The sequence below is a fragment of the Eutrigla gurnardus genome, assembly GCF_963514095.1.
Source record: "Eutrigla gurnardus genome assembly, chromosome: 13".
Taxonomy (NCBI): Eukaryota; Metazoa; Chordata; class Actinopteri; order Perciformes; family Triglidae; genus Eutrigla; species Eutrigla gurnardus.
This window is the reverse complement of record NC_139936.1, coordinates 4,442,252-4,455,057: the sequence shown is the minus strand read 5'-3', so window position 1 is coordinate 4,455,057 and position 12,806 is coordinate 4,442,252. Positions and strand designations below refer to the sequence as shown.

Here is a 12,806-nt window from a genome sequence, read left to right as displayed (position 1 = left end):
GGGTCTGTGAAGCTGTTATTTAATGTGCCTAAATCCATTTCACATTTGAAAAGGCACTCCTCTTTTTGGAAGGATGTGTAGTCTGTGATGTTTCACAGGCCAAAACTCCCAGCAGACATAAGGCTAGCTGAGGGGTGCTGCAGAGAGGTCTTACCAGAAGCTGTCTGACCAGGCGGCAGCTCTTCCAGGCAGGATCCAGAGCCAGACCCAGGAGGAGCAGAGGAGCAGGAGGAAGGGAGAGCAGAAACGGTCTGATTTCCATGAGGATGAGTATGAGATAGCAGATCGCAACCCAGCAGAGAGTCCTCCCCAGTGAGAGAGTCTGAGACAGGATGAAGCAAAGCCAGAGGGACAAGGGGTCACATTATCAAAGAAGGTAGTTAGTTAAAAGCAGAGGAAGATGGTTGTTAGTAAGACCGTTTGCCGCTTTATCTATAAAAGCGCATCATTATCATCATCAAAAGGAAAGTCTTGAAAAGTCTCAGGGGCACTCAACAGTAGATGTGAAACAAAAACCTGCATGCTTGCTAATATCGACCCCTGATCCAAGATAAGCACCGATAATGAAAAATGTGTTCAATGTCCTCACAGTCAGTGAAGCAGCTGTTCCAGTCACTGGATTTAGCTGACATTTTAAAAGAGAAACGATTTGTCCCAGTGTTTTTGACAGGACAGCGTGACCGTCAATAAGGAATGAGCTTGCACTTTCTACACCAAAAAATAAAGTGACTGCAGTGGTAAAAAAAAAAAAAAAATCCCTCATTAAAAACCCTGTGGTCCAGATGGTAACAACAAGTGACAGGTGGACCATAACTGAATACAATTATCCTTTGATGAAAATGCTGCAAAGAATGATTAAAGTTTCCTATTCTGCGGTCCAGGAACGCTAACCTGGCATGCTGGTAGGGATGAGCTCTGGCTGGCCTGAGTGTCGCTGGGCCTGGGGGGCTTCCAAACCAGGAATCAGTGAATCCACACACACCTCTGCCTTCACTACATGGTGACAGCAAGTGGAAAAGACAGTAGTACAAGGATTAGTAAGGATAAAGAAAAATACGAGCACATTAGTAGGGACACCGACTTTGCCTAGTGGGTCTTTCTGACTTCATCACCATGTGAGTAAAAGAGGAGAAGGAAGGCAAAGAAGACGCATGCAGAGCAGACGGGGAACTTTAGCGCAAGGCAGGGGACAAAAACAAAGCTGGTACCAGTGGCGGAGCTCTCTGCAGAACAACCGAAGGGGTTGGCCAGGGTTAAGAGGTCGGGCAGCAGCAGAGAAGTTTCAGGGGACTTCAGTCCCTCAATCAGCTTCTCTGTGAGCAAGCCAGAGAGAAAAACAAGGAGGAAGATAATGGCAAGAGAGGGAAAAAGGCAATGAGTGAAGAAGTTGCATCGAAAAAAATAATAAAAATGAGCAGAAACACTAAAGAGATATCAAACTCTAGCAATATGGCAAATTAGTATATTGACAAAATCAATGAAGATAATGATATCAGATTGTCTTCATGGCCTTAAAGAGGTGGAAAAACAGGATAGAGGTGATGACGGCATGAACACCATCATGTGAACATTTGCATGGCTGGCAAATCCGGTTGCTTGCATGAAACATAATGTTATTATTGCCTAATTCAATAATACCATTATTGGATTATATGTTAGCTTATTTAGTTCTGCCCACAGCCAAAATCTCCAAGAAGAGTAGGTTGAGTAAAATCCCATGCAAAGGACAAAACTCTATTCGTTCTTACTAGGGATGCACCGATGACGAGGCTCAACTGACGAGCGCCAAATTGCCTTAGTGGTATTGGGTGCGGTTGTACCGGAGTAGTTTAACGAGTTGTACGAGTACATGAGCACGGTATCGGACCTAATACTGGTATCGGTGCATCCTTAGCCTTCACCGGTTAGTCATGGTGCCAAACAATTATTGCAGAAAACATTGTCATTCAAGAGAGTTCAACACTGTTACAGCCTCTCTAAATAAGCAAAGAGGCAAATATTTAATTATACAAGCCATAGTGGTAATGTGCTGTCACTGTCCACATGCCAACGGTCACTATCCACATGCCAATCCTCTCAGCTCATTTGGACCAGTACAGACAAGTATAAGCTGAAATACAGTCCATGCATGAAACGACCGAGGACTGACTTTTCACTGCAGCTCATACTTACAGGAAACTGCTATGGGGCAAAATGGAGTGGGGGGTGGGGGGGGTCAAGGAATGTGTTGGCTCAGAAAATGGCACAGCAGATGTGACCTTTTGCCTCCTTCACTATTGGAAAGATGTCAACACTGATGAAGAGCTTTTTACAAATCCTAACTTATTCCAGTTAAGTTCCAGGCAGTAAAGTCAACAGAGAACATGTGTAAAGCCTCTCTGCTCCATCAGCAAAAGTCAGACGGTGGTTTTTTTTCTTTTTTTCCTGTATGCATCCAGCTTAGGCTGGGTAGAGAAGATTAACCACACCCTGATTATGTAATAGCCTCAACATTTTTATCCTGAGTTCTGGCCTTACACACAAAGGAGGCAACACATAAGAATTTAGCACCACTTCCAAAATGGCTAAAGGCTAAACTGAGGGAAAAAACAAAAGCTTGGGTCATCATTTTAACAAGACAGCATGCTTAACTTTCTCTTGTTCTTAGCGGCACTGGTAAGCAGGCTCCTCCAGCAGTAAGGCAATCCAATTAACAAAGGAGAATTTGTCCTTTGCGTTACCAGGCAACAGCGAAAGCACAGCTCTGCAAATGAGATGCGATCTAGCTGTAGCCACGGCCTCTATTCATGGAAGGTGACAAGGAGCCACTGTGAGGCTGCCTGCTATGTCAACCAGATAGGACCGTGTACAAATCCAAACCACACGACTAGCACTCATAAACTAACCTGGGGGAAGAGTGACACCCCTTCAGCAAATAAAAAAAGTGACTCATAAGCTCTGAGAATATATTTGTTGAAACGTCTAAGGCCTGAGAAAAATCAAAAAGCCACAGCTCGTTCTGTGTCAAGTTGTGACAAGTCAATTACCTGCGGTGTCAGAGAGGGAATTAAAAGGGTCCGGGACAGTCAACAACGCTGAACCTGCACTCATGATGTCTGCAGACCTTTCAGCTTAACATTACACAGTGAATAAAGATGGAGAAGAACAAAATGAAGGGATGTGAGAGCATGAACAACAGACGAAGAGAGCGGGTAGGACTAGAGAATAGAGAAGAAATAAACTAACTTTATGACAACTCTAGACATTCACTAAGACAGCAACACATACAGATGTCATAATCCAGTAAAATGAACTACTACTTGATGACTGTTATCACCCAAATAAAAGCCTTCTGGGAGAAGAAGTATGCAAAACCTTGGGACAGCATACTGAAAAAAAAGAAAAAGAAGAAGAGGCTTACCTGGAAAAGCAATGAGGCCTGGAAGGAGATTTTCACTGGAGCCTGTGATCTTCTCTCCTGCCGCAGCAGCTGTGCACACGCAAACAACAAACCTAGTTATTATTTTTTACAACACCCAACTATTACCCAAAGCTGCAGGTGTGAGTGAGCGCTTACTTTCAGCTAGCTTTGCAAAGTCTTTGTTGAGCAGCTCCTCTGCTGTTAGCTTGGAGAAGTTATCATCCCCAAAGGGGTTCCAGCTGGGCTGAGTGATGGGTGCAGCGGGTGCAGCAGGGGCTGCTGGGACGTCACCATCGCCTGCCTGATAGACGCTCTGCTGGGACGAGCAGGGGGAGCCAGAAGGAGTAGTGCTGGCTGATCTGCAGTGCACAAAAGGTGTAAAGATAAACATGGGCATGAGTGGACAGTGAAATTTGATCATGTGTTAAGTCTGTGGACATTGGCCTACTGATGCAAATAAGAGTGGGTGAGCAGAGTTATTTAAAGACTGAATTGAGTGCTTCTCCTTAAGCTGGATTCTGTGGGACGTTAAAAAGGTCCATTTATCCTCATTTGGGGTTCTGTCATATGAATGGACTGTCTATTGCCCTTCTCAGCTCACTCAGTGCCATGAAAAGGACAGTTCATCCTAGAATCACTGAAGGGAGTCAATTCTCCTCACTTGGACTTGTTGAGGCTGGCCTCAGCTGCAGCTGCCTGGAGAAGCTGGGTGGATTTGCTGACCGGGACCCCGAACACGGCACTGTGGGTGACATCGCTCAATATGCGTCTGTGGCCGCTCTTCGGGGCCATCTTTGGCGACGAGGGTGGCGTCAGCGATCCGACTTTGTGAATCACTCGGCCAGCCGTCTATGAGAAGACAAAGAAACGGACGGGGAAATATGAGATGAAAATGTCCTTGATGTCAACTATGAAGTTCTGCTTAGCACATGAAGCGAAGCTAATCAGACCAGCAAACATAAAAAAAACTGCGAGATCCGAAAATAAACAAAGAGAGAAAATCTGTTTTGAAAAAAGGTAAGTATTCCTAGTGCAGAGATGGTAAAGGATGAAATACACAGATATACTTGTAGGACATTGAGTAGGGTCAGCAAAGTATGAGAACATATTTTAATAGCTGAAAGAAGAAGTCAGAATGCAACACTAAACTATTTGTTATCATGTGACTAGTTTCTGACATTGTCACATTTAATATATTCTGTGACCCAGAGGAGGAAAAGTAAAAGGTTGGATATGATTGGTTAGAAGCGAGCTGGTTATCAACTCCCCGGCCCGAGAGGTCAGGAGACGGCAGCGGGATTAGGATGTTACCACAACCTCTTGGTCGGCTGCAGGGCCGACTGCAGACTCGGGGATGGGGGTCAGATGAGAAGCTGCCGTTTCGTGGACGTGAGCTACATGCTGCTGGTGTTGCTGTTGCAGGGCAAAAGCTGGAGGGACAAGCTTAGCTTTGGACTGCAGCAGGGCCTGAGACACCGTTTGTTGTTGCTGCTGCAGGAGGAGACTCTGTACCAGTTGATGCTACATAGAGATACCACACAGCCAAGCATGAGGAAGGCCCAGTTTGTCATGATTCAGATCTGTTTGACAAGCAGCAGCCTTTTATAGAATACTTTTCAGGGTGTGTTAGAGATAGAAATGGAGGAAGGAGCAACAATTAGGTCTCTCACTTTATTTTACAAAAGTCTTTCTCCCTAAAAGCACAGATTCTGTGTGTAATACACCAGCGATAAATAATATTGTATGTATATTTTATTGTTTTACAATACATTTTAGATCAAGGAACAGGCCAGCTAAAAAACAGCACGAGAGGCTTCATGGATACTTAAATGAAAGTGAAATAAACAGATACCACACGAAAGCACACAAGTCTTGGCCCTCAGCACCTGTTTGTATATTTAAGATAATGGGTCATTACTCGCTCAATACAGCCATTTGTGTGTGTGCTGTCGCATTGTGTGTGTCATTGCAAAGCAGCAGTAGCTGAACAAACTGATAATCCTAACTGTGTCTGTATTGTGGTCGAGCCAAGTACCCTCTGTTTTGCAAACGGTCGATGACGCAGGTTAAAAAATAAAGGCCTTTTCAACCACAGCACCTTTTCTAGGAACACGAAAAAAAATATTGTGATGGGAAATATTGCGCAAAAAAAGCCACTGCTTTTTTTATTATCAGTAATTGGTCTTATTTCTTTTCAGATAAGTAGTGGGAAAGCATGCATGCCTGTGCTGCAGGAAGCAGGAAAACTCTCAACATTCAATAACCACGAACGTTGGAACCATTTGCTCTAAAAGCTCGGATACTGTTTTTCTAGATTGATTTGTCATTGTCACATTCTTTCTGCCAGTATCTGTGTGAGAAATTAACACACTCATATGCCTACCTGCTGGTTACTCTGTGGGCTTAAGAAGGCTGAGGGTTGCTTCATGAGGAGCTGCTGATGCTGTGGAGTAGCCTGAGGCTGCATGTTGGCTGTCTGAGCTGGCTGCGGTGCGGCCTGTGCAGCAGGAGACTGTTGAGCAGCTTGGACAGCAGCTGAAGCTGGAGATGGGACATTGATGCCAACACCTGGAAGGGAGAAACACAAGAAGAACATAAGAACCCAGACCCATCATTTATCACCATTCAATCTCCACTTTCAAGATAAAAACAAGGGAATACACAACCATATTCTTAATAACAATTAATGCATTTATAAAGCATAAATTAAACAAAATAAAAATACAGATTTGGGTATTCCGCTTTTTTAAAATTACAACACATTATACATTTTAAACCACAAACATTATTTCAATAGAGACGAAGCAAGTGAGTGAGTTAGAACGGCACATTAAGAAACACAACAGTGCGCTAATGACATCAAACCTCCATCTATTCTGTTCTTGCAAGTGGGCCGCAGATGGATAGCCTCATCAAAGTGTGAATGTCAAAAGCCTCATAGCAATACAATTAAAAGCCTTTTAAGAATGAAGAATGAACCACTGGGAATACAAGTCCTTGATAGGCGTTAAGAGTCAAATTCTTGAGCAGTTCAATATGCCGAGTTCAATACAAGATGTCACTTTGAGTATAGAATAACCGTCTCCATGAAAGCAGGCCCCCATAACCTAATAAGAAAGTTATTGACCCTGACACACAGAGGCATCCCAGAGCTACTTATACCTATTGCCTGGGGTGTTCCAGCAGCCACGTTGGGTCTCTTGCGTGGTGTGAGAGCTGGCTGCATGGGAAGAATGCCCGATATCGCCTGAGCCTGGCCAGCTTTGGGTCGTTGGCGAGGTGCAATGGAGGTTTCCATGGTAGGAACGGGGTCTGTGAGCCTGATGGAAGGAAAACAAAACTGATAAGTAACAGAAGTTCATAACAATAACAACAACAACACTCAAATGCTTTGCTTTTTACTCACCTAGCTTTGGTTTGACTCTTTTTGGCCACTGCTTCACTGGCTCTGATAGGCTCGGGAAGTTTAGCAGGAATAGGTGAATTCTACAACAGCAAGAGGATCAAAGAGCCTTAATAACTTGTACCAATGAGTTATTAAGAGTTATTAAGTGTCACTGCTACACTTCAGAAGTATACACTAACCCTAAAGCATATTCACATCTCAATTCCTGCCATTCCTGTTGCCACGGTGACTTACATATACATTTGAGACTGGACACTCCCGTCGCGCCAGTTTAAAGGCAAAGTAGGATATTTGGTAGATGTCTGGTCTCGTTTCCGGGTCCGGTTCCAGCATGTATCCTGAGATCAAGAATGTTTATTTTGAGTCAGACACGTGGAAATACAAATGTAGAGTAATCGCATATACAGATGCTGTGAGTAGGGCTGTATGTATATTCTGGGGAACAAGCTACTCACTGATGAGACAGTGCATGTCCTGGGAGTAGCGGGAGTTGTCTGGGATAGTGAAACTTCCATCACAGATAGCCACTTGACTCTCTCCGAAAGGAAGCGTGAAGTAGCACAGCTTATAGAGTAGACAACCCATGGCCTGTCCAGATGAGAGAATCACCACAAATGTGAATAAATGTCGTACAGTCGTTACATTGTGGCATAAAAGGTGATGAACACAGTCCTTCTCACCCAAATGTCTGCCTTTGTTGTGATAATCACGCCAGCATAGAGGTTGACCATCTCCGGAGCGCGATACGACAGAGTAGTGTACCTGGTTTTAAGAGCAGAGAAATTAGTTTCTGAATTTTATTTAGACAAAGGGTGTAAAGAGCTCAGAAAACTCACTTTTTGATTTCCTCCTCCACATCTTGCACCCCCTCTGTCTGAGGGTTTTGGAAGCGGTTAGTGGCACTTCCAAAATCACAGAGCACGTAATGTCCCCGGTCATGCAGAAGGATATTTTCCACCTACATGAGGAAGACAGGAAAAGACCCGCCAGGACTGATAAGTACATGAGGTAAACAATAATGTCACAATAAATCACTTCCACATATTTATTATTGCCATCGACAAGCTAGCTTTATGCAGTGAAGAGTAAACTGGGAAATTAATTAGACTTGCCTTGAGATCTCGATGGACAATTGGATTCTTGCACTGGTGAAGACGAGCGACTGCCTCGCATGTGTCACAAAAGATCTGCAACACCTCGGCTTCAGTGAAGCCCGTCTGCAACCGCTGGTTCATTAGGTTAACCACCTGCCCACCTGCATAAAGAAATAGGTCATCTAAGAGTCTATGGAGAACCAAGTTAACGATAAACTGTACAACATTTATGAAATATTTTACATTTAAAAGTTAGCATGAGATCTACGATGAATACAAATATTTTATTTATCTAATTGTTTATTATGTTTTGAAAACAGTCTGAAAGAGGTCTGCAAAATTATTTCACACTGTTGTGTTTCGGGCAAGCTGTGAAACAGCCCGTCTCCAACCATGTGCAACAGCAACATCTGCTTTGCTTTAATCATGGCAACAAAGTTGATCATTTAAGAATGAAAAACACGCTTTAACACCGCGTTACCATTGGTGCTTGTTTAGAAGATGTATTTGGATCGTATCCATCTTATACTACGAGCAAACGACAGATCCAGCCACTACACAGTGATGTTAATATTTAAACTTTCTATAAATAACACCACTCAGCTATGTATTGACTGAAACAGAAGCTCTATTGACCACGACAGCTGTCAGTTGAATATTTTCTTTCAAACAGAACCGGATGCTGTGAGGAGCGGAGGGTAATGCAGCTTTGAATTCAACAAAGACAGTCATGGGTCTATTTACCTCGACAGAAATCCATTAAGATTAGGACTTCCCACACATCGCCAGCTCCAACTGCAGTTATGCTGGAGTCCAGGAAACCAACGATGTTTTTGTTGCCCACTAGGTCCCTCTGTGTAAACAAACACAGAGAAAATAACAATGACAAACAATTAAGACACAGTTTTCATTTATAAACAGTCCTAAAATACAGCCACAACTATGCAAACAGTAGAGAGATTGAGTAGAGTGATTCTCTGCCAAAGGTCTGGACATAATGTTGATAACCATCCAGCGATAGTAATGCCACCCAAGGTGTGGCTACAGGAACTGATTAGTTTCACTTATGGTAAGGATTCCAGTTAGGAAACGGACAGATTGCATGAATTACGACCCAACCCTTGAGCTCCCTTCTTTCACTAACTATTCCTGGGTCACTGATCATTTTCAGATAGCTTTGAACTTGAAGAAGTACATAAAAATGTAAGTATTCAGGATGAGTCACAGTAAGACCAGAAAGTTCATAAAACCAAACCAAGCATTTGAATGTTGTCTCCTGAACTTCTTCTTTGAGTGTGATAAGTTATATTACTAGATTTCTCTGACGCTGCCAATGCCATCGCAGGTTAAACTCAACACACAGTAACTTGTTCTTACATGACCATCTCCTCGAGGTGTGAGAGAGGAAATGAAGTCTGCCGTACTCAGCAGTCAGTTACTGGACGGTCTTACTCACCATAATCTGTATCTCAAGGTTGCAGACTTGCAAATCATGTTCATTGTTGACGTACATCCTTTTCAATGCACAACGTATGCCTTGATGAGTCCGCACCAGAAAAACTATGGCAAAACCTCCTGCAAATGAGTGGAGAGATAAGGAAGGAGAAAATACAACAGATTTTAGTAGTACAACCCCAACTAAAAAAACTGTGATTCAGAATGAATTAAAATCTGTTCTACTGCATTTTGGTTTTCTTTAAGCAATAGGAGCAGCAATGCCACACATGGTGACACATCGTTTTTTGAACAATATAAAATGTGGAGTGATATTAAATCATTTAATTACATTAACTTCAGTCTGTCTATTGCTAATGAACTATAGTCCTCAACCAGTGTAACCAAGAAAGACTCCTGTAAAAGTATTGTATGTAAATTACAGTGATTGTGAGGTGAAATTGATCTTTTTCCACGTCAAACGTCCCTCAGCTGTGCTCCGACCCTGAGACGTCAGGCCAACTGACAGAATTATAAACTAATATATTCATGCATTTCACGTCGTCATAGTGCTGAGGTCAGGAAAGGAGTACTTTAAAGGGAAAATCCGCGAAAACAGCGCATGGTCTGCTGGCACAGTGGAAAGAGGAGCACAGCACGATGTGAGTCAGCACTCGGGGAAAGGATGCAAGAAGCAGACAGAAGTGACAGAGAATACAGGAAGCGAGAGAATTCATCATCCCACCTTTGGTCGCAGTGATGCTGACGCACGAGCAAAACCACAAGATGGCTGAATCCATTCATAGCAACTCAAACCAACAACCACCACAGAGATGAATAAAAACATATTTAATTCAAAATAAATGAATAAATATACCAGTCAAGTAGAAGGATTTACACAATGCTCGCATCTCATATTTCTATTAAAAAGACCTGTACTGCATTTCGCTCTCGTCTTCACTGACTTCTAGATCTGAACAGGCCTCAGTTTATGTATTGTTAGTATATCCCCTAATTTTATGTTGACAGCATACAGCAGCTTCCACTGTAAAGGCTGCTATAGTTCTCTTTGCAGCTTGTGTTAATACCATGCAGTTGTTTGACTCATCCAGCATCATAAGCCCAGCTCCATGCGACTGGTCTGTGTGATGTTTGATTCGAACTGCCTTGGGCAACATTAATGTGAGCCGTATAGATATTTAACGAAATTAATGGACATTTTAATAAATACATTAACCCTCACTACTATGGTATCATGTGTGTTTCAGTGCTGTGTGATATAAAGAAACAGAAGCAATGTGCTTGAAAAGAGGGTTTCAATGCACAACATCAGACTAACTGCGGCTGAATCAGGATAAAGAGAAATGTACACTGTAGAGATGCAACTATTAATCACTTATTAAATGAATGGCCAACTTCTTTGGTAATCAATTCAAATCGGGTTTGAGAACTTTTTAAGAAAAAAAAAAAAGTCAAACTCTCCGATTCCAGCTTCTTGAATGTAAATATTTCCAGATTTCTCAACTCCTCTATGACAGTAAAATGAACTTAAGTAGTGGAAAAAACAAGAATTTTGAGGACATCTTGGGGTTTAGGAAACGCTGACCAACATTTTCTGGCATTTCATAGACCGAACAATTTATCCATTAATCTAGAAGTTGATCAACTGATTAATCGACGATGAAAATAATCGTTAGTTGCAGCCCGAGCGCACTTCATGAGAACACAAAAGACAGGCTTTCAGTGTGTGTGTGTGTGTGTGTGTATCAGAGTTCACACAGTCGAACCCCCGCTGTCTTGCAGAGTCTAATCTGAGATGACTGTCCTTCTAAGAAATTAGAAGGATTAGCAGCCTTCTTAAGCAACATATTTAGCAGTGGTCTACCATCTCAGTAGACAGTGCGAGCGAGTGATTGTAAGTACAGCTACAAATAGGCATGCTACTGCCTCTTGACTTAACTGACTGACGTAACCCAATAGCTTATGCGCACAGGCTCAGGCAAATGCACACAAAAGATACACGGATCTACGGTGTTCAGTCGCAATTTGTCATCAGTGTGAAATGGATCTTACGTACCATCTAGGCTTAGGGCTTCAACACATTCCTCATGACTACTATGATGTTTACTAACACAAGGTTACACGTCACTGCAATGACAGCAAGGGATTCCAGCAGCAGTCTCATCTACTGGAGACAAAATTATCATGGAATATCAAGTCTTATTTACAGAAAGATTTTGCATTGAAAACTGAATGCTTCGGTTTTTACAAATGAGGCAACGACACAATGAAGCTCCGTGTTGTGTAATCTAATAGCAGAAACTTGGTACATATTCTCTGACAAAATGCAACATGTTACAACTCCAAAACAGGGCTCATGTTACCAGCAGTAACTCTATATATAGACAGAGGAAAACACGTCATGTTATTAACAAAGACAGAAATCTGTGTCTCGGAAAAATCCCTCAGACGACTAGTTGGGAACAAATCAAAGACATCTGCCCGATGTCCAAATGTCTAAAACAAACTACAAACAAAATCCAAACAAACCTTTAAGCCTGAGGCTACAATATCCAGCGTGACTTTGACTGCTATTGTCTTTATATTGTCAAAAGTGTCTTTATTTCAGCTGAAGGCAACAGAGCTCAACAATGACAACAACAAAAGGGAGTAGACGCAGGGGGGAAAAGGACACGATTTCCAAATGGAGCAGCCAGCTAACAGAAACTAATAGCCTGGACTACAACCAAATCTTTGTTTCAAGGCCAAAGCTGTTGTTTTAAAGGAATTCAGTCACAAACATAAACAAATTCCACAAGAGGTTTTATCTGCAGGGCGGGACTGTGGTTAGATGTCTGACCATTCATAAAGCCATGACATGGCCAAATAGACGGTCCATCTATGGTACTGATGAATTAATCAGTCGTCTTTCATCTATTATTTAGTAACCGGCGCTCTTAGCTAACAGAGCATGGCGGCAGACTCATTGCAAAGACAAATAACCATGGGAAACCTGTTATTGTTAGGCCTATCAAGAAGCCTGTTTAACCATGTTCAGGTTAAGGCGAGTTTCCAAGAGTCAAACCCTTTAACTCAATGATGTGGATTCACCTACAGCTAACACGACTGTTTTAACAGAGATAAGTGCAGGCCCCAGGAGGTATGCTTTGAAAGTCCAACCTTGTCAGGAGGTCGTGTTTGATGTGGCTGCACACATCCTGATGACAATTTCCTCCCACTAAGTGACAAGAAATTGTTCATCAAAACTTCTGAAATCTAAGTTTGTGATCCGTCACTCCCTTTGTAAATATCGAGACTGATGACTCAGCATGGCATTGGTCCGTCACAACACAGTAGAAAATCTTGTTGTGCAGTTTTCCGCCCAGGCTCAAGGTAAAGAGTGCAGCAATGCAATAGGAAGATAATCTTTACAACTGCCAATTGTTTACACACCCCAATTTGAATTTTCAGC

At 42.5% G+C, this 12,806-nt stretch overlaps 1 protein-coding gene across 5 annotated transcripts in view; it reads right to left on the bottom strand.

Annotated features, from left to right (window-relative positions):
* Positions 1–12,806, bottom strand: part of LOC311023766 (AP2-associated protein kinase 1-like) — a 166,665-nt gene that overhangs the window by 7,413 nt on the left and 146,446 nt on the right. Inside the window, exons 3-20 of one of the 5 annotated variants that reach the window (XM_084025801.1) lie at positions 9,357–9,475; positions 8,645–8,753; positions 7,919–8,061; positions 7,643–7,764; positions 7,487–7,568; positions 7,262–7,394; positions 7,041–7,144; positions 6,807–6,886; positions 6,563–6,720; positions 5,784–5,968; positions 4,712–4,921; positions 4,062–4,249; positions 3,557–3,759; positions 3,401–3,469; positions 3,027–3,110; positions 1,209–1,313; positions 892–993; positions 155–322 (exon numbers count right to left, since the gene is read on the bottom strand). In XM_084025801.1, coding sequence (XP_083881927.1) covers positions 155–322; positions 892–993; positions 1,209–1,313; positions 3,027–3,110; positions 3,401–3,469; positions 3,557–3,759; positions 4,062–4,249; positions 4,712–4,921; positions 5,784–5,968; positions 6,563–6,720; positions 6,807–6,886; positions 7,041–7,144; positions 7,262–7,394; positions 7,487–7,568; positions 7,643–7,764; positions 7,919–8,061; positions 8,645–8,753; positions 9,357–9,475 — 2,364 coding nt within the window. The remainder of the gene's footprint in view (positions 1–154; positions 323–891; positions 994–1,208; positions 1,314–3,026; positions 3,111–3,400; positions 3,470–3,556; positions 3,760–4,061; positions 4,250–4,711; positions 4,922–5,783; positions 5,969–6,562; positions 6,721–6,806; positions 6,887–7,040; positions 7,145–7,261; positions 7,395–7,486; positions 7,569–7,642; positions 7,765–7,918; positions 8,062–8,644; positions 8,754–9,356; positions 9,476–12,806) is intronic. The other 4 variants (XM_084025802.1, XM_084025804.1, XM_084025803.1 and 1 more) reach the window with 4 other exon arrangements.